At 37.8% G+C, this 27848-nt stretch overlaps 1 protein-coding gene across 5 annotated transcripts; it reads right to left on the minus strand.

The window, feature by feature from the left end:
- Nucleotides 1-3359: 3359 nt before the first annotated feature.
- LOC134804725 (activated Cdc42 kinase-like) lies at nucleotides 3360-27764 on the minus strand. Of its 5 annotated transcripts, none has more exons than XM_063777916.1 (26): nucleotides 27607-27764; nucleotides 27429-27507; nucleotides 26208-26385; nucleotides 25219-25383; nucleotides 23870-24019; nucleotides 23303-23451; nucleotides 22798-22938; nucleotides 21387-21546; nucleotides 20844-20975; nucleotides 20646-20743; nucleotides 20387-20483; nucleotides 17537-17770; nucleotides 15934-16096; nucleotides 15185-15270; nucleotides 14850-14954; nucleotides 13310-13375; nucleotides 13018-13107; nucleotides 11288-11328; nucleotides 9744-9866; nucleotides 8677-8807; nucleotides 7025-7080; nucleotides 6594-6778; nucleotides 6112-6157; nucleotides 5546-5957; nucleotides 4169-4281; nucleotides 3360-3566 (listed from the first exon to the last, which is right to left on the minus strand). In XM_063777916.1, exons 1-26 carry the CDS (start codon nucleotides 27608-27610, stop codon nucleotides 3375-3377), a joined length of 3396 nt encoding a protein of 1131 aa, XP_063633986.1. In that variant the 5' UTR covers nucleotides 27611-27764; the 3' UTR covers nucleotides 3360-3374. The 5 variants fall into 5 exon arrangements, with proteins under 5 accessions (XP_063633986.1, XP_063633984.1, XP_063633985.1 ...); XM_063777914.1 differs by having other exon boundaries at nucleotides 25219-25392; XM_063777915.1 differs by having other exon boundaries at nucleotides 26205-26385.
- Between the last annotated feature and the right edge of the window lie 84 nt (nucleotides 27765-27848).

The following is a 27848-nucleotide window of genomic DNA, read 5'->3' on the forward strand; positions in this document are numbered from 1 at the left end:
GCCCCCGACGCAAAGGTGCCCATCAGGCTTGCTGCGTTACCGCGTTGGACAACCTCTGCGCTAGGAACGACACGGAGCGGGGGTCGATACCCCTCTCCTGCAGGCGACGCCCCAGCTCCCTGAGAAAAGTTTTCGCCTCCGCGCACCAGCACCCATATGTCTCCACAGCCAGGGGAACGAACATGTAGTTTGTTAGCCCCGTGTAGCGAGTACTTGTCCCTCTTTAGGGACGCCGCCTGCTCAGCGGCTGCTCCTGTCGACCGCACTGTGCGGCCAGGGTGCGTGGCGGCAAATGTGCTGACGCAGCACCTTTCTCCCACGGCACCGGAGTCAAACGTCCGGCCTTTTGCCATCTGACCGACTAAGGCCCGGCGGCTCCAGAACACACGGGACATTGGCTGACACCAGCGCCCCGCCCTTCGAACAATGTAATTCAACGCGTGGTGGCGTGGGAACCTCCCCGCGCATCGGCAACAGCTCAAAGCATGGTGCCCGTTGCTCTCCACCATGGACCAGATGCAAAGATGTGGTTGACAAACAACGCAGCCCAGACGAAGAGCAACGGCCACCCGCAACGAGTCATTGTCGAGCAGGGTGCCTACGTTTGGGGAGGGAAGGGCGTGCAACCAAGTCCCAGATTCCGGCGGCGAAGCCGCGTTCAGCCTGGCTCTATCCGCACCAGAAGCTTTGTATAAAAGACAGTCAAATAGACGCTTAATACCGACCTTATCCCATAAGCGCTGACGGAACGGCTGTTCAGGCTTCACCATTACTATTTCATGCGGCGCTTACCTAGTCTAGTCAGGTGCTACACTCGTGCACATAGCCAATATCTACAGAGAAATAAAGCTGAGGCTACTCTGCTAAAGGAAAAAGAAAGACCACATTGACACTTTGACCACAAAAAATAATGTACAGCTCGATTTCGATTTGCCATTGGGCATACAAATGAACCAAATTAAACCAAACTCGAGTGTTGGTTATGCGGTCAGTTAAAAAAAATTAAACTACTCATAGGAGCCTACCTAAAGACAGTTAATTACTTCAACAATAACGCTAAAGAGACACTGATAACCATGGTCTAATAAAACATGGTCTTCTATTCCCAGAGTGACACGGGCCTACGTCACAATAACATTGCCAGTTTATTTCAACATAACATGTTTGTAACATGTGTAACAACGTTACATGGGTACATTATACCTATGGTTAATAAGTTAAAATATTTCTTCATAATTTTATAATTTTCATTTATATGTATTTTATCTTAAATTTTACAATAGTCGTCATTTTTAATTATTCATTAGCAATATCTTCCGATTCATGACAGAAATTTCAGACGTTCGGGTAATTCTGTTTACACTACTGACAACACAGGATAGCGCTGTCACATTTGACAATTCGGATCTAGATAACTTCATGCCCTGATCGTCATCCTTGTCGAACGCGTGTTAATTGTTATTTCCTTCTCGCTCAGTGTCAGCAGTCGCAGTGTTTTCCAAACTTTTCACGCCGTAAGCTTGGTAATTAATGTGTAACTGTGAATTAGTTTTTCAAACGTTTGTCTTGTATAGATAGTTGAATAGTTGAAGTTTAATTTAATACATTAGATTTGTTTTATTTTACTATGTTTCTACATGAATAACTTAAAATTAATGCCGTTAAAATAATTTTCACCGTTGGTTAAAATTCTCCCACATTTTAAAGTTTGAGAACCTGTAAACAGCATGATGACGTAGGCCCGTGTCAGTTAGGTCATACGCGAATCTCGGAATAGAGTACCAGGCGGAGTATATTATTATACCATGCTGATAACATGGAAACTCATTCGTATCTACCCGCCAGCATTTCATTTGTATATTAAATATGTGGAATATCGTGGAATTCATTTTGTTTGGTTTTCAGAATTTTATTGCTGTATTGCAATCCCGAGTCAATACGACCGCATGACATTGGTTGCAAACAAACATGTAATATTGGACCAATCAAACATACGTAATAGTTATGAAGTACCTAAACTGTACACAATAGGTATTAACTACTTTTGTAGCCATGGGGCTATAAAATTAGCAAATTTCTAATAGACGAGTATCTCTAGAATGGTGTACCGTCGTATGCATATTGACCGCAGTTTGACTTGTGATTCTTGTAGAGTTATATTTTCATAGAAGTTTGACGTTTAAAATAACACTTGCACTGCGTCTGCTATCAAAATCGCTGCAGACTTTTCTTGGTTGAACTCTAGTGGTGTTTCTAGGCTTCAAGCAACCCGATGTTGCCAGGCTGAAGAGTGGTGCGGCTTTTAAATTTCCACCTCACAATTCTCATTCATTGGCCATCGAAAAATCACACTTTTCCACAAATGGAACTTATGTGAGTCTAGCTCTTAGCGTATTTGAACTTTGAACTAGGTATCTAATTAATGCTGGTAATATCTGGGAGACCTAGCTTTTCTCGGAAAACATAAAAACTCAAAAATTCGCGTTTTCACAGAGATAGGTAAGACGTATAGCTAGATCGATTTATCGCCCCCGAAAACCCCCATATAGCAAATTTCATCGAAATCGTTAGAGCCGTTTCCGAGATCGGCGAAATATATATATGTATAAATATATACACAAGAATTGCTCGTATAGAGGTATAAGATATGTTTATTTAAAATACGTTTAGTTATCTTTACGATGACAAATGTAGGGTTTTCAAACAATATAATTTGAAAAGGTTGCAAGTTTTTCGACGGCGAGTGTTTGAGAATTGTACAGGGGAAATTCAAGGGGCTGGTGGTGGAAACGGCACCTTTTCACCCTGCAACTGGCTACTAGGTTCGCCACAGTGACGCGGGTCACGTCAAATATTAGTTTCAGTGTCTAGGTCTAGGTCTAGGGTTACTCGCCCCACCACGCACTTCGCATATAGAGCCTGCCTACCTACCTACCTTAGCAATATTACATGAAGCTGCTGCCACACTCTAACAACATCGACGGACATTATGTATTTGCAATTTTAAGGTTTAAGTACCAGATGTCCGTTAACCTTTTCGACGCCGTGTCAAACACAAAAGCTGTCACGCGGACGCCACGTCACCGAAGTGTCAAAACTGAAATTGAACTTTATGCATATGCACGTAGGTCTATGTTGCTCTGTGGTCTGTGACCGATTAATCAGTCTTTGGCGTTGAATCTGCGGTGCGTATATATCGGTCATTGGCGTCCAAAAGGTTAAGTGTGCATTATGGTAAGCCCGCGGCCCTACAATAAAATAGTTACGTAGTACGTCACTTAATGCGTTAAAATTGGTTCGCCACGGTGATTGGTTACAGTTTATTGAATGTGTTCAGCAGAATAAATAAAAAAATAGAGTTTTTGATTTTATTTTTATTGTTTTTTACCTAAGACAAGTACTGCAGATGCTCTAACAACATCTCCGTTAGCTTTTGCTAATTCTTCGCAACAATCCTGTAAAGAAGCCGCTCCGTCGACGGCGATCTTGACTCGAACGAGTTTGATGGCTCGATGAACGTTCCACTCGCTCAGCTCCAAGGCTTCCAAACACTCCTCCGGTGACACCTGAACCACCATAATACGAACGTAACATGTAGGTACTTAAATATACGAAATCTATTAAAAATTACAAACACCGAGCGAAAAACGTTGGCAACTTTTTCTTTTTTATGATGCTGCAAATGAGCAGCCGAATCGCATGATGGTAAGTGATTACCGTTGCCCATAGACACCCACCCGCAACACCAGAGGGGTTGGGTTACTCCCACTAGTTGCCACCAAATTGTTACCAGTGGTAAGTACTGGGAATTTTTCCCCCACCTTTTATCACTGGTAACTACTGGGAAAAAAAATTCCCAGTAGTTACCACCAAATCGAACAATATTTTGAACTCTAACAATATTTTGGTGGTAACTAATGGGGAAAAAAATCCCACCTTTTACCAGTGGTAACTACTGGGAATAAAAATGCCCAGTAGTTACCACCAAACCGAGTTAGTGGTAACTAGTGGGAATAACCCGAGTGGTTGTATGTACATGGTCAGCAAACATCTGAATGTTTTAATAATTAATATAAAAATCGTCATCATTTATCTGTCGACATCTTAAACCAGATTGTTTCTTACATTACACAGGCTGCAACATTAATTTTAAGAAAGTAATACGCACCTGTTGCTTGAGAACTTTATTCATAATTCGGACCTCATCCGACTCCACCCCGCGCTGCCGGCCGCACGGTTTTTGATCGGCGAATTCCAGCAAATCCTCCACAGACACGTGATCTGTAACCAATAATATTTAATCGATACAAAGCCGCTTACGTGACAGCTCCCCATGCCAAGGTATGTAAAGTAGACAAAGACGTTACTCGTGGGGGTGATCTTTCCAGCCTAATGCACGCATGCATTAATAATTTAAAGCACGAGAAAACAACTAACGTTTATCACCTTGGAATATACAATTTCAAATAATAATGTCTAACAGAAGACTAAAAGCACTTGTTTAAACGTCCATATTTTCTTAAATCTTGCGTCAATATATTATAGTAATTAACAATTAGTAATCAGATGGTACAATTTCCCAAAAAACCTGTATCCTTGTAAAAAATATGTAAATTCATAAAATTAGATAAATTTGCCATTGGTATTGGTCGGTTTGTATAATGTCAATTAGAACTTTCACTGTCCATGTATCCAAATAGATACCAAAATAGGGGTATTTTGATACTCAATTGATAATGTTAAAACGCAACATAGGGATAGTTGTTAATCGATTCATTTTAAGATTATATTAATTCGACCCTATAATTCATTTTAAGATCGATTCGCATATTAAAGCGTTTAAAGAACGCCGATTAGAAAGTTGAGCGCAAGTGAAAGTCCGTCATGCTTTAAAATGTGAACGTCGTAGATGACGCAGCTGAGGCCGTCTCAATTTAGGGAAGACAACCGCGCCTTATTATTAAAGCTAGGTGCGCACTATACTTATAAATGCAAATTGAAAGGTTTACTCTATTAGTACACCCAAAGACATATGTAACTCCGTATAAGATGAATAAAGTCTAAGGAAGAAAAGGGCCTCAGGAAATCACCAAAAAGGTATTCTCGGATAGATGGCGCACACACCTTTGGAATATGCTCGGCTAGATGGCGGTGACGACACCTTTTCATATTTAACAATTTTAACACATAGGTATCAGTGAAAGAATATGGGTCGAAATGATATAAAAATAATAAAATAATTTATCCATATAAATACATTTTTTGATAGTTGTATACATTTTGAGTTTTAATCGTGTGTCGATAGATGGCAATAAATTTACTGTGACTACAAAATTTACTATAACAGGACCCCTCTATACTATCAATTCTCTTTGGTACACCTATGTATGGATTATCGTCGTAAACATGCACATACATACACGTTTTAATTTTATTGAACGATATTATAGAATTAAGTGTATAGATAGAGTATTTAATTTTCCCGGCTTCTGCAATTAAATAATGTACTGACATAGCGTGGAATATTCTGTGCGAAAAATCTCACCTTTAACAAGTGATCCCTCTTCGAAGTAGTGTTCCTGGCGTGGATCAGGGCGCGGCGCGGGGTCCGTCACCGGCGTCAGGTAGCAGTCGAAGGGGTTGACAGAGCTCGGCCCGGCGCTCGTGAAAGGGTTCGTGTCCACCTTCGGCTCACACCCGTCGAACACGTCTCTACCATTCTCCACCGCCATCGGGATCTCATTGTCACATCGCTTACTGATATACTCTTTGATCATCGAACTTGGAACCGCGTTTTGGTATATATTAACGGATTTCTGAGTGACTTTGTCGGTGGTTGCTGTCGTACTATCGTTGTTCGTGGGCAGTTTTAGCGGGTATTTCCTGATGTGTCGCGGCTTGTCGATGAGCTTGGGCTTAGTTGCTCTAGGCGGCAATGGCAATTCGTTTTGATTATTCTGAAATAAAGAACTTCCTTGTAAAAATTACAAAGAACATGATATATTTATATATATATTATAGATCGCTCTAATGCAGGTTGGTTAGTTTCAAACGAAATCAGGCTTATAAGTAAGTTGAATATATTAATTACATAGTGTTTATAGTACTTACATCATCGAGGTTTGCATCAGGGACATCGAAAATATTTGTTGGTTGCCTGTAAAACATCAGACCAAACACTTTTTTTTAATGTAATCAACAACAAGTTTATTTAAATTAAAAAAAAAATACATATATGAAGAGATGTTGGTTGGTAGTGGTGGGTTAGGGCTAGGGCTGCGGTAGGGCTGCCCCGTCGTCAAAGCCTAGGAATTTTTTTGTGGATTAAATCGCTGCCGTGTTCCGCGGATGCACATGCTTGTGGCGCTGATTATCGAAATTGTGATTTTTGCTCTAAGCCAGCCCATTACGACACTTAGGGATCTGTTCCAGCGGTCAGCAATAGCTTCACCGAGGTGTTTAATGAAGGCGGACATAAAAAATAACAAACACTTAAAAAATATATATTTTTCAGTCCGGAAACAGAGTTATAAAGCAATTCGTGCCAATAAATGCTACCAGTTTACCGATATGTAAATGGATAGGGCACATACTTGTTGTTGTAAGGTATCGGTTTCTGCAAGGAGTGGAAGTCGCGGTCGGGCGCGCGCGGCGCCGGCTTGGGGATGGTGGCGGGGCGTCGCGGCGCGTCCGCCGACAGGTGCGGTAGCAGCGACGCCGGCGTTGGCTGCTCGATCAGGCTCGTGTACGCCAGCTTGCTCTCCTCAGATATTGTAGACTGTTGAACATACAAGGATCAAACAACTTTTACCAAGATTCCGTTTAAAGCATTTAAAACAAAACATGCATGTTTGTGGTACTTATAAGGCCTTTATTTTCCATAATAATAAACTTTGCTACTAATGTCCCCTGGCTGATGAGACAGAATAACAACAAGAAATAGTTGATAACCCTTAGTTAACATAATTATAGTACAATAGTAACTAATAAGTGCACACTCAGAAAAGATACTACAAAAAAATACCTGAATATCAGGGACACTATGCGCTTCTTCGCTGAAATTGCGCCTTTCATGCTTGCCTAAAACGACAAAAAATATTATGGTGTACATCTACATACATGTGTTTACAAAATCATTGACGCATTGTCGATACATGTTAGACAAAACTCTTCCAGAAGATATTAATAGTAATTTAAAAAGTATAAATAGCCATAATTTGGTACTATGTTATGGAGTACCATTACACAAATAACTACGGTTACCGTGAAAGTTACTCATGACATGAAATTAAACTATGGAAACGGATTATATCTTAACCAGATGAATGAGCTGTAGATACCATGAGTCAAGCAGAAGACCCATGTGAAGTTCCCTACAGTTGACCGCAGGCCTGCCATTCTGTCTTTTGTCTGAGGAGTAACAAGTGGTTTTTCTCCTGGGAAACACTACTTGTGAAAAACCTCCTACCGTAATTGTCAAAAATTAATTTTATTATGAGTTGGTGAAATATGATGAGTTATCGTTCGAACGGCTCAGAACTTTTATCCTACAGAAGTATTGCACAATGTTTTCCTTCGTATTTTCTCGGAAACGTTCGTATTTGTCATGCTAGGTACATCAATCAACCTCAGTACTTTTTGTACCGAGACTGACTGAAATAGCAAGACACGTTCGTACATTTCCGAAAATACGAAGGAATAGTAGATTGTTAACCAAGGGTGGAAAGTGAACCATTTCACCCGAGATATTTTGGCGCTCGAACGAAGAGAGAGCGCCAATAGTTCGAGGGTGAGATGGTTACTTTTACCCGAGTTAAACACTCTACTTTTCATTTCGACTATGAGGAAAGTCAAACACGAGAAATGTAGGTTTATTATTGGTAAGTATATTTCTTTAGAACAAAACAGATACATAGGTAAACCACATAACTATAAGTCACTCGAATCACTTGAAAAATCCATTGTGAACCAGAGCAAGTAATGTCTCAACAGTTTATTTAGTACCAATACCTATTCCCGCCTAATTAGGAGAAATTAGTTTTTTTTTTTCTATTTTATTATTTTCATTAAAATAAAAATGTTGCTATTGCCAAAATATTTATTATTGTGTACCTATAAAAATTAAACTACTTGTATTTAATATTTAAATGTATAAAATAAACATATATATTTGTTAATAAATTAATATAGATGACAATGATTGTTAAAATATTATATTACATTACATTCAATCATTCAGTTTCATTTTTTTTAAGGCGCGTATACATTAAGGCCGTTTCAGTCACCCCAATTTAAGATCGGATTGTCTATGGTTTTAGATTTTTTCCGATCAAAATGTAAACGGCGCCAATTTCAGTCATGCGGAAGCTATAGCTGGTCAAGCAGATCTTGTCAGTAGAAAAAAGCGGCAAATTTGAAAAATGTAGGCGCGAAGGGATATCGCCCATAGAAAATTTTAATTTCGCGCCTTTTTTTACTGACAAGATTTGCTTGACCAGCTATAATATGAGAGCTTTTAACTGAATAATATGGCATATATGGCTGTTAGGCGTTGCTCGAAAAAAAATAAAAAAAAAATACTTTCCACCCTAGGGTGGGAAATGCAAATTATCAGCTTATGAAAGGTGAACTTTCCGAACAGGAGAGATGAAAAATAATTATGCAATACATCTGTACCATTAACATCCTTGTCAGGTTCGTGCGGGATCGCGTGGTGTCGCGACACGAGCGGGAACTTGAAGTGGAACTTGGACCGGTCGCTCGGCGATTTCGGCACTTTGTTGTCTGAGCCTAAGTCGTTCATTGACCTGCAATAATTAATAAGAAATATTACAGTTAAGCACAAACAAGCACTCAAAATAAACATACTAATCAATTTAATTCATTCAAAATATAGTTTGATTTCTGAAACATATGACTTATTATTTAGTATATTTGTTCGAATGAAGATACAAATAATACCGTGACAGAGTAGAGCAAAGTCAAGACAAATAAATGACTATACTTTAACCAAACCACCAATTGAACTGGCTTAGCAAAAATACTCACAAATGGAATAAAATACAATAATAATAATCTATACATGTATCAAAAATAAATGTTTACAGTTCATATGGTGCTACTTTCTGGCACTATTGCGGGAATAAGCACTTTCCGTGTCTATGACAATAATTTAAAAGGCCATATGTACGTTACACATGCGAATAGGTAATTCGCAACTCGTGTCGATTTAAAACACTCCCTTCGGTCGTGTTTTAGTTTATCTCCACTCGCTGCGGATTTCCTACTTTCCGCACTTGTATCGTACTGTACTATTATTAAATACTATGGTTACTATTGTGAACTCCGAACCGATTACTAATATGTACTATACAAAGTATAGAACGGAGTTATTTAATCCGCCTCAATGTAAGTGGAACTAAACGACTTCAGAAGCATAAATGAGTGAATTGCAAAAAAATTGTACATAGTAAAGCACCTGTAATTAATCTAAAGTTAATTGATTCCATTGTGTTACGACAGTTAAGCCATTTCTATTTAAGTTAGATACATGAAAGTGTGTTAGCGTATGCTATAAACTTACATGTGTACGAATTAAGTACAATACAATACAATTTACATAGTTAATAATCGTAACACAAATGAATCAATTAACTTAAGACTAATCACAGCTTCTGAACTGCGCTTAATTACCTACGTACAATTTTTTTGCAATTCACTCAAATAATACCAGCAAGTCTTACTTGGTGGTAATCTCGTTGGCCATTGCCACAGCAGTCTCCAAGGTCTTCTCGTCATGCGCCGACATGGGCTTCATTGTGCCAGTCTGATAACTCTTCTTTTTGTCCGCTTTAAATGTATGAGACCTGAAACGTGTGTAAATCGGTTAAAATACTACTTTCGTAATTATACATAATAAGCGAACTAATAAGAAGGTACACTAGGTACAGTATGTTTCGCGTGCACTGACCGTTTCTAAGCATTTAAGGTGATTTGGGGCCACGAAAAAACTGGTCAGTACGTAAATTTCACACAGTCGACTCACATCGATTAGTTTAGATTTACGAGTAAGATAACAATAAAGAAAACAACATCTTTCATCATATTATTGTTGGCAAAGATTAACTTTTATCATTTGCATCTGCGAATTTCTTTGACAATTTTAGAATTAGAAGATCGATATAACAATTTTACTTTCGCGACGTACATTTCGTTATCTCGATAATACCTACGCTTTTGTCATTCAAGGGGAGACGCAGTGGGTCAAGTTACGCCTAGCTCATACTTTCTTTATCAACTTGTTTCCTGTTTCACACACTCGATGTACGAGGGTGATATATGTTTAACATTCGTATCTGTCTGTGGCATCATGGCCCAAACAGTACGGCTTTTAAGTAGATTATTTTGTCAGCCGAGATTCTTAGCTTAGTTTGATGGAAATATGTCCGTGGATAATTTATATATTTGCTTATAGCTATAATGCTATAATACAAAAAAAACCGGCCAAGTGCGAGTCGGACTCGCGTTCCAGGGGTTCCGTACATTAAGTCCGACTCACGCTTGACTGCACATTTCTCATAGGTTTTCCTGTCACCTATAGGTAAAGAACTATTTTATGTATTTTTTCCAAAACTTTTGACCCAGTGGTTTCGGAGATAAAGGGGGAATGGTAATTTATTGGCTACTTTCTTACATAACTTCTAACCTATATATTTTAAAATTATAAAAAAAATATATTTGAAATTCTCAAAATAAGCTCTTTCATTTGACATGTAACACGATATAATTTGAAAAACTTTATTTTTTAATTTTCTCATTTACCTCCCTCATTTATAAGTGCCCCCTATGTTTAAAATTAATTTATTTACGTTACATGTCCGTCTTTGGGTCACAGACTTACATATGTGTACCAAATTTCAACTCAATTGGTTCAGTAGTTTTGAAGAAAATAGGCTGTGACAGGCGGACAGCCAGACACACGGGTGATCCTATAAGGGTTCCGTTTTTCCCTTTTGAGGCACGGAACCCTAAAAACTACCTACACTCATGGATAAATTAAGGGGAACGCAAAAAAAATTTTAAGTACTAATTTTGAAATTATATACTTACTGTAATCCAGTAATTAAACATTTTATTTGGTGTTCCGCTATATTTATCCATGAGTATATATTTGGCGTGTACACCTACTTTTATATTTTTCATCAATGTGACTGATTAACAATACAAGCGAGCGAACTAAGAATTACTATTTTAAGAAACTTAAAAAAAGGTATGCAACATATCTTACCTTAGGGCGGTGTCGAAGTCAAAATGCCTAGCCAATGAACCCTGGAAATGTAATTATGATTAAAATAAATATCACAAAAAAGCTAATAAAATAACACAGCGTGTGCGATAACAGGTAATATAAAAAAATATATTTTCACCTCAGCAGATCGAACAAGGGTACTTTGCTTCTTAAAAACAGTGAGCAAAATGCGATTTTGCTCACTGAGTCATTTTGTCTCACTCAGTGAGCAAAATGCGATTTTGCTCACTGATTGTGTGTCACTCAGTGAGCAAAATGCGATTTTGCTCACTGAGTGAGACAAAATGACATTCAAGTGACCTTTATGGTCATTTCAACATGCGGGGTCTAATACAAGTTCGATATACTTGGGTTCTATTATCTCTGTCCCTCTAGGTATGTTCTCACTGCTTAGGGTGAAAAATTTTGTGTACTACACGAGATCAAAGTTATTTACATCTCGTGCGCTTTTGAATCCCTTACTACGCTCAAGATTCTAAATTAGATTCACTCGCTACGCTCGTGAATCTATTATAGAATCTTTCGCTTGCACGGGACTCAAAATAAGCACTCGAAGAAATATCAAACTTTGATCTCTTGTTGTACAAATAACTATTTCCGAGGACGAATTTATTTCATAGTTTTTTGTTATCTAAGGATCTCCTTACTAATCACAAGTATTACCTTAATAAACGAGAATTATTAATATACATATATAACTTAATAAAAATAATTTCATGTTTAGTCAATAATTTTAGAAATAATAATAGCGAGCACACTGACCGATGCTCATAATGTACGATAAAATTAATGCATAGCACATCAACTAAATATATAGGTAGTGGAAAGTAGGTTGTGGTAAAACGTGTCGTTTTCAGACAAAAGGTCCTTTTTGCGGGCTGTCAATGAGGCACTACTGCAGTAACTCTATTGCCTTACGGACAACTGAAAAAGTTGTATTTTTGCCTCAATACGCCACCAAAATGGATAGGTAACTACTTAAATGTTATGTATGAATGACATAATGTCCTAATACTGAAACTAAAGACAAGGTATAACTACGAGTAATGACAGTGCAAATGAACTTAATAATGTATTTACAGCAGTGGTTGTTCATTACCACGTTCACGATATTAGGTAATCTAGCCTACAACGTCTTCTTACCGAAAATCCAATTTGCGCTAAGCACCTGAATAAATGAGATTTTGATAATTATAGGTATATTTCCGTATAATATTAATAATCTTATAAAAATATAAAATGTATATAAATATAGTATAATAAAATAACTGAGCGTTCCCCACGTAATACACCATGGTGTAGTAACGATAGTTAATATATTCATTTCAATTCCACCACATAAATTATTATGTATTAACATATGTATACAATGCTAGGATCGTGTGGGACATAGCCAATAATGCGTGATACTTTAACTGTTTTCGCTATATGCGAATTGTGTGGTGAAGAAAGTTTGTAATTATATTATGTCAACTATCAAATGCCCTGTGGCCCAGGCTGGCGCCAATACTATATACAAATTGAAATACTAATTCATAAGAATCCTCCTATATGGGAACTTTTCGGTATTGAGTCTAGAGAACTCGCGCGGGTACAGCTCGTCTGTAACAAGTAGCACCAAGATGTTTCATACTTAAAGGAACACTGAGAAGTAACTGCCCGCTTAGAATTAGACTTATTAAAAGCTAAAGATAATAATAGTAACTTACACTTTCTTCCGGACGTCCCCTGCTGTCCAAACTTCGGAACATGGACTCCATTTCATCCAACAAACTCTGACTAAAATCCCCATAACTTTTCTGCAACGACAAAAGTAAAAATTGCTTAGAAACATAATAGTCCATACCATAATGCTCCTTAGTGCTTCTAATACCGATATTAATTATTCCTCCTTGAGGCATCTTAAATTTAAAACGAATAAAAATAAGAAAAAGATACATCACGTCAAAGTAAGCCACGCCTGGCAGTAAGTCAAGTAAGTACACGGTGGAAAGCACTTACAGGAATTCCAGGACTTTCTAGCGGAACTAAGTTATCCGTTCTCGTACGCTCAGCCACTGTACTTTCCTGGAAAAAGTAAAAAAAAAGACTGACAATCTTACTCACACTAAAAACTTAGTAAGAACAGTTTAGTTAAGTCACGCTGCACAAATATATACGTAAATTTTAATGGACCATTTTTAAAATACAATTATTAAGACGAAAGCTTCATCTCAATAGGGTATTTTCCTACTAGTAAAATCAGTTACTTTTTTAGAACTGTCAAAACGATTTGCTAATATGGAATTTATATGAAACATTACATCGTGACGTCACGGTCAACTCACCTACTTTTAATATTTCTAACCGATTTATTAAATAGAACTTGTGTTTAAAAATAACTCCTGTGTTATTCTAATAACACAGAGAGAAAATAGAGAAAATAAAGAAAATATTGAAAAAAATCAGAAGAAGTTTGTTAGATTCCTCTCCTTTAAATTTAAGCTATCTATGGACAACTATTCTATGTCATGCAAAAAATTCCATCTTGTCCCTTTATTTAAGAGACGATTGGCAAATGACGTAAGTTTATTAATGAAAATTGCCCAAGTTATAGTCGATTCCCCGGATCTTGTGAGCAAAGTACAATTTTATATACCTGTCTCGCAACTGCGCAGAAGACCCTTGCTTCGCATCCCTCTTTCTCGCAATAACATTCGTAAAAAATGTTTCTTCCCTCGTACAATTAGGTTATTTAATGAACTTAATGATATGCCCGATGTAGATTTGTTTCACAGCAAGATTAATAATGTTAAAAATATTATTTTCAATAGATAATTAACGTTACCTGACTTAAGTTTGCGTTCATAGTTTATCAGGAACATTCCTATATAGTGTAATATTCTGCTAATTTGAGACCTTTATATTTATGTTATTTAGCATTATATATGTGGAAGCTTGTAATTTGCATATAGTAGATAAGTCTATTAACCTATGTAAGTATATTAGGCAGTAAGCATCCCGAATAAAATAAAATAAAATAAAAAAATAATTATGTGGTGCTTTATTTCATGCATGGCGTAAAATAATTTATTTTAAATACAGTATAATACCCTATTGCTTACCCCCTTATTCATAAACGTTTACTAAAGTTCACAAGCCATTAACGTATATATCTATACTGGCCTTGCGGGCACTAAAAATGGTACTAGTTTAGCGGTGTGACTCACGAATTCCAGCCAATCGTGCAGTCTAAAGCAACTAGTTGCGACCAATAGCGCGCGTGATGTGAACTCATCAACCAATCGCGCGCGTGATGCTAACTCTTCAACCAATCGTGTTGTACCGGTGTCACACCGCTGTACTGGCCCCTGTCATGCCTCATTATTATTGTCCGTAAGGCCAGTCCCTAGATATCTATGTCAATGTCACAAGCCGATAATAACCGTTTGTCCCTTTCCATCATACCAATACGTCGGAAAGGGACAAACGATTATTATCGGCTTGTCAACTTTAGTAAACGTTTAAGAATAAGGGGGTTACTGTTTATCCTGGGTGTTACCGTGTCAGTGTCGGATATCTCGTGGTACTCGTGCGGATCGTCAGTCTTGGGAGCGGTTCCACCGTCATCAGTCTTGTGTGATCTACCCAGTGTAGCTGATTTTACCTGACAAAATACATAGACACTTCATTGACAAGAGTATTTGAACGGATAAATAAAAATCATAAAGCTTCAATGTAGCTACGGTGTAAAATAATATGTTGTATCAGAATACTTATTGCAACATATGTCTCGCTAAAAACGAAGCTTACACTATATTACTACCTCCATAAGAACATATTTTAGCGCATGTTTGTGAAGAAATACGAATAGAAACGGAAGTACATATACAATACCTTACTAAGAAGGCTCTTGCTCGTTGTGGGTTCTGTTAAATTTTTAAGACCATGTTTTTTGAGATTCTTAGCCATTGACCCAGCATCTGAAAATAAATAAATTTATAAATCATAATAGTGAGTGTTAATTCGAATTATTCCCACGTCTACAGATTCCCAATGCTACCTCTGCAATACCACGGAAAAGATTATCGCTGTCTAACAAATGGTACGTTGTCCCTCCCTAATGGCCGGTACAAACGGACTGCAACCCGACTGCAATTTATATGGGAACCGCACGGTGACTGCACGCCGACTGCAGTTTCCATACAAATTGCAGTCGGATTTAGTCCGTCTGTAACGGCCCTAAGGCATATAACATTCTTTTTAATATCCGAACGGCTCCTATGCTTATGTTATGAGAGATGGTGATGGTATTGCATTAATTAAGCGTCACTGAAAAATTCATAAATACAATATAAATTCAACTGAGATGGATGACATATCACCGTACCTATGCTGTTTGAAAAATACTATAGTAAAGTGAAGTTTTCAAATTTAATAATTAAAGTATCGGCTGCGGAGCGTCAAACTACTGACTGTTTTTTCTGTGAGACCCGTAGGTAAGATCAAAAATTAGGCAAGCCGATGGTAATCTAGACGCTCCACCACTAAAGGTTTCGTGTACCATTCAACTTACAGAGATATTTATTATTATTAGATCGAAAATATTAAAATATTCCCAGATGTCACCAAAACATTGAACTTACATGGCAAGTCGACTTCATCGCAGTTGTTGGGGCCGGCGTGGGCGCTGAGCAGCGGGTAGGGCGCGCAGGCGGCCGTCAGGTGCGACGGCGAATTCGGGTTGATCAGCGGCACCTGCTCCAAGTCCTCCGACGGCTTGTACGGCGTCACCACCTGCCGCGGGGGCTGCCACACACGACTCATCAACCCAAACATACTGCACTTGCGCTCGCGACTGTTCGCCGCGCTACCCACACTCCGGGGTTATCGTGGGACCCGCCATTGATAGAACGCATGCGGTATCAATGAGACCTCGTTACATGTAATTATGTTTGTAATCAAATAATGAGAGTATTGAAATGAGCGGAAGTTTGAATAACGTCTTTCGTTATCAACAAAACTAGGCCTTGTTTACTCAAGTCTTTGAGTGTTATAAAACTTATAAATAAATTAAATATTTCTTGGTGTGCGTTTAGAATAACTTAAAAAAACGAGAGCCTATCGAGAGTGGCTAACGGGCACTTTACGCACGTTTATTTGTTTTGATTTTGTATCGCCTTTTGTTTACTTTGTCTAAAACTTTTATGGATAAAACTAAGTACTTGCAAATAACCTTTTCCTATAAAATAATACCAATAATAGAGTGATTGTATAAGATGTAAAAATTCTTCGTATTTGACGGCTAATGTTGATGGCGCTGTACGTTATTTTGCGTATGGCAGTCTTGTGGGTCTTGGCCAAAGTCAGTTGTGATTTTTAGTTATTCGGGCATTAAATAATATGCCAGCAGCAAGTTGAGAAACGCTGTACTGTTCCGTACATTATGCGGTAGCTCTGGCTGTTCAAAGTTGACGTTTGACTATTCAGTTACCAGAAAACAGAGGGCGCTGTACACCGGCATCTTCTTTAACTATGAAACTCGGAGCACGATCTTTTCTTAGACTTCATACATAGGTACGTAACGTTGCCGCTTTCTAAATGGTGCGTCATGTCGCGCTAGTGAACACGTGATCTAATTATAAGTAGGTAGAGATATACGTACAGAGTGATTTTGTTAGTCTGACCATACTCTGAGAAGTGAATATGAAGGAAGACAACAACTTAGGGCCAACCTCTAAGACGCAATAAAAAAATGTCTTATACGTACATTTCGGCGAATCATATGTCTCCCCCAGGATGTCCCAATCCAAGGTTAACATAGAGTTTACCTCTAAATTCCCAGAAAATACCCATGTAAAAATATTATCATATGCCAATGTTTTCTATGGAACAACAGGTTTGTTTTTGCGTTTTATGGGTTAACTTAACATTACATAACGAAATCACCCTGTATATGCATGCAAATGATAAAAGCCAAAACCAACGAATATTATGCACTATCCATTCCCAAACAAACAAATAATGTTGCGAAGTATGATCGGAGGGCCTAGACAAGATGACAATCGTTACACACGCCAAACAATGAGAAAAAAATACATATTGTGTTCACGGCCTGTCAGTCGACACCTCTCGGACCAGTAGGCCATGGCATTTTACCTGCTATAATTACGCTACTGCTTACATAAATCTTCTAAGGCCGGCGTGGTCATCCCCTTAATTTTATATCCAGTTATTCCAGATACTTACGCAGCCAGCGGGATCCAAGAAGGAAATGTCCCCGAAATACGCCCCGTCGAGGCCGACGTGGCCGGTGTGCTTGACGTCACCCTGCGGGCTGGAGATCATGCTGCGCTGGATGGTGCGCTTGCCCGTGTACGTGTGCCGCTTCACGTCGCCGCGCGACAGCGCCGAGCGCACCAGTCGTGCCGACTGTCGCGCCGGGTTCGGCGACAGAGAACCGGACACGGTACTGAGCGGTTTCTGGGTGAAAAAGTGCATGATCAAGCCACCGTTGTGTTAGCGGCGTGGTATGAAATGGGCCCGGTATGAAAATGAACAGAGTTTCAGCACAAATCACACGTGAAAGTAAGAGAATTAAAACGCTTACAGTTCCAGTTCCAGCCAATAATATACCTCATTTTCATTTTATACAGTCCGCTTGAGCTAAATCTGCGCCAATGCAGCGACAAAGTGTAGGTAGTGCTACATAAAATTTTAGAAATTAAATTAAATGGAACTAAAGGCGAAACATAGTATCACAATTCGCATTTGTAACAACAATCTCAGTTGACTTGTCACAACATTATTTTTCTTTACAATATTTCTGCGTTAAACTAGTTCATCGTCATCATCCTATCAGCCTTTTATCGCCCACTGCTGAGCATAGGCCTTAAACTAGTTATTTAACGATATTTAAATAAATCAAAACATAGTTAAACTCGGAAGATAGGTTACATAAAACGTGTTTTAAAAGCGGTTGGCCTAAATTTCCGATTGGTGGATTATGAGCTGATTAAAAAATGTTTAATGAATGATCTGCTGATATGACGGGGAAGTATCTCTCAATAAATAACGTTATATTGATAAATCAAGGCATCGATGGCAATATTGATAAACAATTATTGAGGAAATACGTAGTATTTTTGTCTAATTTATCTATTGCAAACATTTTTTTACGCAGGGCGTGAGTTATATCTGTAGCTCACTTTAGAGTTTCATACTACATTAACTAAGTAGTTGAGCACCCTTGGCGAGCCAGTTACGACACTTGGCGTATTTAATTAATTACCATAATGTAAAAAAGTTTTAAAAAAGGGGTACTGTGTCTTCTGGCTAATGTTTGAATTTTTCCCATACAAACGTAAACCTTGAGCACACTAATTGGTATTCATTTTTTTTTTCTTAGTCTATTTGTGTGTCTCACTGCTGGGCAAAGGCCCTGGTTCTCCAGGACTCCCGATTTAGCGCTTCCTCCGGCCAGTTGTTAAGGAAGGCGTCAAAGTCGTCCCGCGATCTCCGCCTGGGCCTGCACCGCCCACGCTTCTTCGTCGGCATCCACTTGGTGGCTATGTTAGCCCACCTATCCGGATGCATGCGATAGACGTGGCCAGCCCAGTCCCATTTGAGCCTGGCGGTTTTTTTGCCAACGTCAGCAATGCGAGTTTTGGAGCGCAGCGTGGTGTTCCGGACGCGATTGATCCTTTTAACACCTAAAATGCTGCGCTCCATAGCGCGTTGGCAAACCTTCAGTTTGGACTTCTGATTCCCTGTGAGTGACCAAGTTTGGGCACCGTAGGTTAGGACAGGCAGTATACACATGTCGACGAGTTTTCGCTTAAGTGACAGTGGAAGATTTCCCTTCATTAGCTCTTTCATGGACCAGTAGCTCTTCCAGGCGTTATCGACCCAGCGCCCGACCTCTTGGTCTTGCCTGTTGCTGAAAGAGACTAGCTGGCCCAAGTAAATATACTCGTCGACATAATGTATAGTCTGCCCGTCTACCGCGACCCCACGTTTCTTGCTGTTGGTCATCACTTGCGTCTTTACACGATTAATTTGAAGTCCAACCTGAAGGCTTGCGTTGCTCAGATCTTGGAGCATTTGCTGCAGTTCGGCTTCAGAGGAAGCAAAGAGAACGATGTCGTGGGCGAAACGAAGGTTCGACAACCTTCTGTCGCCGACGACTACTCCTCTAGTCTAGGTATTCATATTTTCTTTAATTTTTCAGAGGTTAATATTATTGGCCATTACTGAACCTACCTAATATTAAACAGAAACAGCAGGAAGCGTGCCACAGATCAATAAAACCTTCAAATTCTCCTACATGTGCTCACTCAAATTCGATGTATTGTGTATCAGTATATCAAACAATGAATATGAAAATAACCCGATCAGAAATTAGGTAAATGATACAATTAATAAACAACGATTTTTTTTATTAGGTATTTGTATAGACGTGGTTTGGACAAATTTTTAAAAAGCACCTACTTATCAGTACTTGAATCTGCAAGATTTAAATCTTGCTATATGTATATATATTATATTTATTTTAAATCAATCATCATCATCAATATTTAAGAGCTACGCTCTTGTCGGTGGAGTATTCGCCTTTTAACTCCCTCGTACGACAGGACAGAAACTGTATCTTTTATTTGGCTGAGATATGTGTTTATATATTTAAATCAATATTTGTTCAATAAGAACAGAATATAAAAGCCAAGCGGACCCCAGGCTCCCATGAGCCGTGGAAAACGCCGGGACAACGCGAGGAGGAAGAAGGAGAAGAACAGAATATAAAAACTTAAAAAACATAATATTTCTGATTAGACTTATTAAACATAATATTCGACAAACATGTAATGTACACAAAAACACGATGGACCCAGGTGATTAATGATAATGATGATTACTGATTTGCAATCCAATTTCCAAAATTGCAAAATTGAGTTAGATTTCGAACAATAATTACGGAAACTACAATAAATTAAACTTTCTTAATTTTTAAATGATTTTCTACCGAAGCTTCCGAGAACTATTCCAGTTTTATATGTGTAAGAAACTTTATACAACTTGCACGCATATAATGATGGTACTTACTTCAGTCTTAGTGTAGGGCTTGGTGTTATTCGGGTTGAACATGCCACAAGCGCCACCCAGGAGTACCCCATGCCACATCGATGTTTTAGTACTATTCCTGAAAACATGTACATACGTAATAAGGCCAGGTAGATGATTATGACGAAGATACCAATGAACTTTTAAATTAAATTTAATATTGAAATGGTTATAGGTCTCCCTTAAAAAGCATTTTTCATGACCCGGCTCCTTGAACTCACTCTGAACTTATTCTACTTACTCTTTGCCAAGAACTGTAATAATTTGTCCTGATTTATATTCTAATAAATTATTTCGCCTGCCATCTTCAGTCTTTTGAAAGTTCACAGTTGTTTCAACCTGCAATTTATAATCAAGGTCATACAATATATTTTTCTGCTTGTCGCATCATGTTTATTGAGTATTATGAGTGTTGAAAAGTAATCATAGGAATACGCACCTGTTCTGGTCGAATGGCTCTTAGTTTCGGCCCTAGATCCTTAAACTTAGGCCGGTTGTTTGGATCGTGAGACCAACACTCCAACATAGCGGCGTAATAGTCTTCTGGACAACACTCGGGCTTTTCCAACCTCTGAAATTGGGATTTAATAAAATGATAAATTTACAAGACAAGATAAAAATGTTTTATGAAAAAGTCTAATATTGTTTTTAGTCCCATTTATTGGATAGATAAACATGAAAACTGAAAGAATATCAATAAAGGAAAAATTTTGCCAACGTATAGGCGGGTCCACATCCCCAATACGAAATGTACTGTAGTGACTTTTAGCACCTCAATCTGCCTGTACAGACGTGCCTCAGGCGAACATCAGCCTAAAACGCACGCGTGATCAAGTTGCCTGGTTTGCGCGGCAATTTCTTCGTGAGGAGGATCGTTATGTGTGTGGCATCCTATTATCAATTTAATAGATAATAATATCCATAAAACAGGACACGGAGACATCATTTTACTCTCTGGGATAAAAAAAACAACCGACTCTACCTGAAAGTTCGGTGCATCAATGGCTTCAAGAATCTGCTGGCCCGAGAACGCAGCCCAAGGCTGGAAGCCGTACGTGAACATCTCCCAGAGACACACGGCGAAGGCCCACACGTCGCTGGCTGATGTGAATCGGAGGTATAGAATGCATTCGGGAGCACACCTGAAAACATGAAATAAAAACAGTTGTAACAGTTTTGAATGATTCACGGTCACTAGACTTATATCGACCGGGATATGAACCGTGATTACCTTTTGTATTATTTTCGAGCTCCCGATATTTCGACGTCTTCACGTTCACGAGCTTCTTGTTCACAGGTAACAATACAATACAAAAGGTTTTCACGGTTCATATCCCGGTCGATAAAGTTAAGTCTAGTGAAAAAGAGTTGTATTTTGTATTGATCGGTGATTGTTTGCTTGCCCATTTCACAATTTCTTGAGATATATCTATGTAGTAAATTATAAAAAAAAATGCGAGACAACACTTAATTAGCATCTAGACTTTAAGCCCAATGATTATTAACTTCATTTCAAGATAAAAGGGTTAAATTTCGCGTACTTTTAGACACCCTTTCACCCATTAAAGAAGAGAGAATTCTTCCATAATACTTATACATATTACTCTATTGAGTTGTGACGTCATAAGTAAATATGATTACAATTTTACACCTTAGTCTATTGCATTTCACGAATTCTTTATCTGTGGCATCAAACGGAACATACATATAATAGTTTTTTAATTACTTATCATATTTCGCCGCATTGTGAATGTGTTATTAGCAGTTAATGTGTAACTGTAACATACGTTGCTTTCCTCTGACAATTTACACCTCTTACTTCCAGAAGCAGAATGTTAATCCTCTCAGACTAAACACGTAATCCCTACTAATATGTTAATACATACCTACTATTATATGAATGCGAAAGTAACTTTGTCTGTTCTCCTTTTGATGCTTAAACATAGGATAGTTTTTGTCACAGAAACACAGAATAAATAATAGTACTAGGTACAGAAGACTCACTCTCTATCAAAACGCGTCTGTTACGATCAGCACAGATATGGCCGCTAGGTGGCGACAGCGCCACGCGCGGCTTATCGGCTCGGCCATGACATCGAGCGACTTGCGACGGCGGGAGCGATAACCATAGGTTGGAGCATGACACAGCGATCGGATCTTTTGCTCCAACCTATGGTTATCGCTCCCGCCGTCGCAAGTCACTCGATGTCGTGGCCGAGCTGTATGGCTTTCCGCAAAATTGAGGCGGAACGGATGTACTTTTAGCTGTAGCAAAGCGACGAAATCGCGGAGTGAGCCACGCCTGACAGAAATCATAACTCTACGCAACTGAAGTCACGAGCAGACGTCAGTGTTAAAGTAATGAGACATGGTTAATAACAAAATATACTCACCAAGCAACTGGCAACTTGAGATTGACATTGTAATTTGTTTGATAGTAATCTTTTCCAACGCCCAAGGCGCGAGACAGACCGAAATCGGAGATTTTTACCCTATCCTTGTTAAACACTAAAATATTTCTTGCTGCTAAATCCCTGCAAAATTAAATACCATAACTGAAATGAAATGGAAAATGTATTTTATAAACATCGAGTTTATAGACAATGATTATTCTGGATGTTAGTAGTATCAACGATTTGTTAATTGTGTAAGTAAGATGAGGAAAGTCTAAGACAATTTCATACAGCCACGTTTATTACGCCATCAGTGTGGTAGTCAAGCATTAATGGTTGATAAAAAATGTGTCACATCAAGTTCGGAGTCGACCGCGACAACGTATGTCATGTTAAGGGGTCTGGTGTAACCACAAAACGTGTGACGCCATACAGTGTCGTGTAGTTGTAAAAATCTGGCCTACAATACTTTGCACCAATATTTTGTTTGTAAACTTTATTATACCTATGTATCAGTCTTTTATTTTCCAGATAAGTCATGCCATCACAGATCTGCTCCGCAAATTCGCAGAGGTTTGGCACAGGAAAGTTTGGCCGGAGCGACACTTCGCGCAGACATTCCAATAGAGAGCGAAGAGGAGCCAGTTCGGTTACCTATAAACAAAAGTATATTTTTTAATATATATTTTTCCTACTATCTTATTTCACGCAAGTGTCTGATATTAATACCAACTAATAAAACGAATATTTTTATAAATCAGGCTATAAAACTGTAACAGTAGATTATAATATAGGTATTCTCACCACACCAACTGGTAAAGGCTCTCTTGATTGTTCAAAAACTAGTAGCAAAGTTGCATTTTATTCACATGTGAGGCAAAGTAATCAAATGTAAATTTTGAGTGGTTTCCTTATGTTTGCTGGTAGAATTGACTTTTAAATGATGATTTTGAATTATAAATATTTAATAATATACATTTGGATTTGATTTTGTTTGATATCTTACAGTTATTTCTTTGGGTTGGTGTGGTGAAAAATGTTCACTCGGGGGCAAATAACTATTATTACTTACCAACATCAACGAATCCAAGTGTAAAACTACCCCATACAAGCGGACTATATTGGGATGCTCGATACTGTGCATTACCGCTGCTTCCTTTAAAAACTCGGTCGAGTTTGAAGTCATTCTTTCATGGCCAAGACACTTAATAGCCACTTGCAACTGTAATCAAAGGTACCATAATAAAATTACCGTAGAATCGAAAGTCAAACACACAAGATTTTTATAACAGAACTTTAGTTTAAGGCAAAGGCCATTTGTCAGATGTCATTAAGAGCAATTTTAATTGTAATTTTTCTCATGGACACATAAGTTCTGACTGACTAGATTTCGTGTGCCGAGACGAGTCGAGGCGCTAGTATCTAATAGAATTTCATATGTACATGTTGTGCGCTACATCATATCAGGTGTAGGCTTGTAAGCACATTTTTTTTTAGTTTCAATAATTTATCTGAGTATGCCAGCCTTGTCCTTCCCTAATACTACTTGTGTAGCCACTTGGCAGGCAAGCATTACTTTCGCTGCGACTGTAGTAATGTTTAGATACTATTACAGTGAAACTTGGTTAAGTGGGACCTGGATAAGTGGGAAACCTCTATAGCTGGGACTCATGGTGCGGTCCCGGCACATTGGCGCTGAATTACCTCTGTTAGTGAGATAAAACAGACCTCTATAGCTGAGATTAGTTGTTTCGATTTTATAGTCAAATTTACCTCTATTACTGAGACAGAGAGTGTATTTTACCTCTTTTACTGAGACTATATTTGAAAAATTACATTTGCTTCATTTTTTTTGGAATGTTATAGGAATTGACCTCTGTATCTGAGATAACGTCAATCTATGACCTCTCTAACCTGGACTTTATTGGAGATCTTTAGTCTAACCGAAAATTCCGCATTCGGTTAATTGTGTCTAAACAACTTCAAGTTTTATTTAGTTAGTTTGAGTAAGTAGTTAAAACTATCAAAACTAAAACCAAAAATTAATTTTCATTTATTAAAGTTCTAAGACGCAATGAAGTGAGTTTTAATTTTAACAAAATCTATCCTTATTAGAAGTAGAAGGATTATTTTACCTCTATTTATTGTTGATGATTACAATTCATACATAACGTTGACAAAATACCTTATTTACCGCGTCTATAACTAAAATAACCTCTTTTCTCACCTCTATTAATGGAACACTCTATAAATGAGACAGAAATTTATTTATACCTGGCTAATTGAGACCCTGTGTAAGTGGAATACCTCTTTAAGTGAGACAAATTTGCTCGTCCCTTGAGATCTCACTTATCCAGGTTTCACTGTATAACAATTAGGGAGTTATTGACAATGGACTAAAAGTTTTCTCTGTATACTCACTCTCTGACTGCCGGTAGCCCAGGTGCCCTGTTGCACCACTCCAAACTGACCCATACCTAGTTCTTTATTAATGGTAATATCTTCCACAGGTATAATATGTTTGGTAGGAACTTTAATATTATTTTCAGAGAATGGCTCGAAATCAATTGGTATTGAACAATGACCCTGTAAATACTATAAACACTAAATTAAGAATATATTTATCTTATTCATTTAGAAAACATTAGTTTGTTATTTGTATTAAATATTAAACTGAAACCTACTGTGCAGTTCAAAAGACAATAATTTGTGTAAAACCATTATATTAACATAGAATGGAATAATCCCTCCATTATGCCTGGGCCAACACACCATTGGCTATTTTTTTTTCTTTTATGCTGTGCATTAATGCAGTGTTTGATAAATCTACTGATAATCACATTACAAGAAGTGCTTTGGCAATGTTTCTTTTTTAAGTGTAAAGTATAATACTGTCTGATGTAATGTAGAAGCATTTCTAAAAGTATTAAAAATTAATGCTAATTGATGGCTCACTGTAAACCACAAAACCATAAGTTTAATCTAAATGTGCCATAAAACCCATAAGATAGAATAAATGTTAGACACCACTAATGCTCACTTCAGCTACTAGATTACTAATAGATTCACAGGCTATATAGGACAGGCCTCTGCATCCTTCTAGAACAGGGGTCTCCAACCTTTTTGACCTGAGAGCCACAGCCAGGCCTCCAGTTCCTTTTTATGGGTTGGATTGTATGGAATTTTACTATTTTTGCAGGTTGGCAGACCTACTTTGGAGACCACTGTTCTGGGAATGACAGCTTTGTTGTAGATGGCGCAAACAGCCATCTTATTGTACATACATTCAATGAATCTAGTGGTAAGGGTGCTGGTCCAAATTGTTTTAACTTTTAAAATACATCATATTTTCCAACATTTGCCAATGCAAGCATTACGACTAATAAGAGAAATAAATAAAAACTTACAACATCATTTTTCTTATTTGAGCTGAGGAGTTTCTTGATTTTAGATATATAGGGGTTAGGGAAATACTTAGAATAGATTTTCTTGTACCGCCTTTGCTCTGGCTTGGACAGGCCTATTTGTACCAGATCTTCAGTCACCACAAACTTTAACTGTGACACTTTTGCAACTTTCAATATGTCCCTGAAGCAAATATTTTTTATTAATCATCAATATTTTGCACTGAAATATTAGTGCTCTTAATGGTGCTATTTTTCAGCAGTCTGCATAATGTGGGAGCATATATTTTAAACATTATTTACTAAATGATATTAAGAATTAAACTCTTTTTTAATCAACAACAAACAGTTATTAGGTAAAAATATTTATACTATATCTGTAAATATTTGGCAAATAACAATCATATCAATAATTCATATTAAAAATATACAAAGTCTTTAAATATTCATTTCAGTAACATATGTTGAATGATATATAACATTGATCAATAGAAAAGGAGTAACAACCCTTTATGCCCATAAAGGTTTAACACTTTCGCTGTGGCAATAAGTCACATACTGGCATATCAGGCCAAATCAACCTGGGGATGCAGCAAATGTGTTAATCAAAAACAATCTTTTTATAGCCGCTAACTTTTCGTCTGTCTGTGTTGCTTAATGCAATACAAAGGTAATGGCATTCTTCCCCCCCCTCCCCCTGCCATCGATAGAAATTAGGCCATCAGCGATATCAACTGCCCCCACAGCCCATCAGTGGCGATACTTGTACAATAGACTAGAGTATTTTCGGAAAGAGAAGAGTTGTGTTATGTATTGGGCTTCATACATTCCACTACTCTTCTCTTTCCACACAGACTCTATAAAATAAATTACATCAATCGCTACAAGCAGAAGCAGATGAAGAGCCAGGGCATAGTGACTGTGTTATTTAAATCATGGGTTAAGATTTAAATAACACAGTCACAGCCAATTACGACTTAAAGCATTTCTGGAATAATTTAAATTAATGTCAGATAAGTATAGTGTCTGATGTGAGTCACACTAGTACTTACGCATGCATACAGCATTAGTCTAAAATGTAAATAAAATTGTTTCACTTATGAGTTATCAACATAAAGCCAATTCGCAACTGCATCCATATAAGAAAAAACTTCGCACAAAAAATGCTCACATTGTAAAACACTTAGACGAGGCCAAGAAACGAGAATAACAATTGAAAATCCTTACCTAAATAACTCATAATACTGTTGAAGCTCTGCTTCTTCAAGGAAATCTTTAAGGTTCTCATGATCTTCAAGAATTCCATCTGAAAATACCAAATAAAAAAACATTTGTTAGCCTGCCTCAAAATGCAATAAGATACATGTTATAACGCATATGATGTCTTGGTATAAACGCCACGTACCCATGCCTACTCAACAATATAATATCAGACACAACTTTATACAGAAACACCATTCAATATTTCGTTAATTCTACATTCAGAATCTGGATAATACTACAAACAACATTATTTATATTGTAATGATGCTGCCTGTTTTATCTGAATCTAAATATCTACCATTACTTTGACAGTTCGCAGTGTGACCAACTTAAAACACTAAATTCTACCATTACAACCATAATAGAAAAATCATAGGAAATGGT

The sequence above is a fragment of the Cydia splendana genome, chromosome Z (assembly GCF_910591565.1).
Source record: "Cydia splendana chromosome Z, ilCydSple1.2, whole genome shotgun sequence".
Classification (NCBI taxonomy): Eukaryota; Metazoa; Arthropoda; class Insecta; order Lepidoptera; family Tortricidae; genus Cydia; species Cydia splendana.

Bases quoted from the DNA above. Each gene is read 5' to 3' on its own strand.
- LOC134804725 (XM_063777913.1), bottom strand. The intron at 17,771-20,386 runs GTAAGTACCATC...TTTTTCACCCAG, and splicing joins AGCCCTACACTAAGACTGAA to AAACCGCTCAGTACCGTGTC. The intron at 13,376-14,849 runs GTAACACCCAGG...TACTTTTTCCAG, and splicing joins AGATATCCGACACTGACACG to GAAAGTACAGTGGCTGAGCG.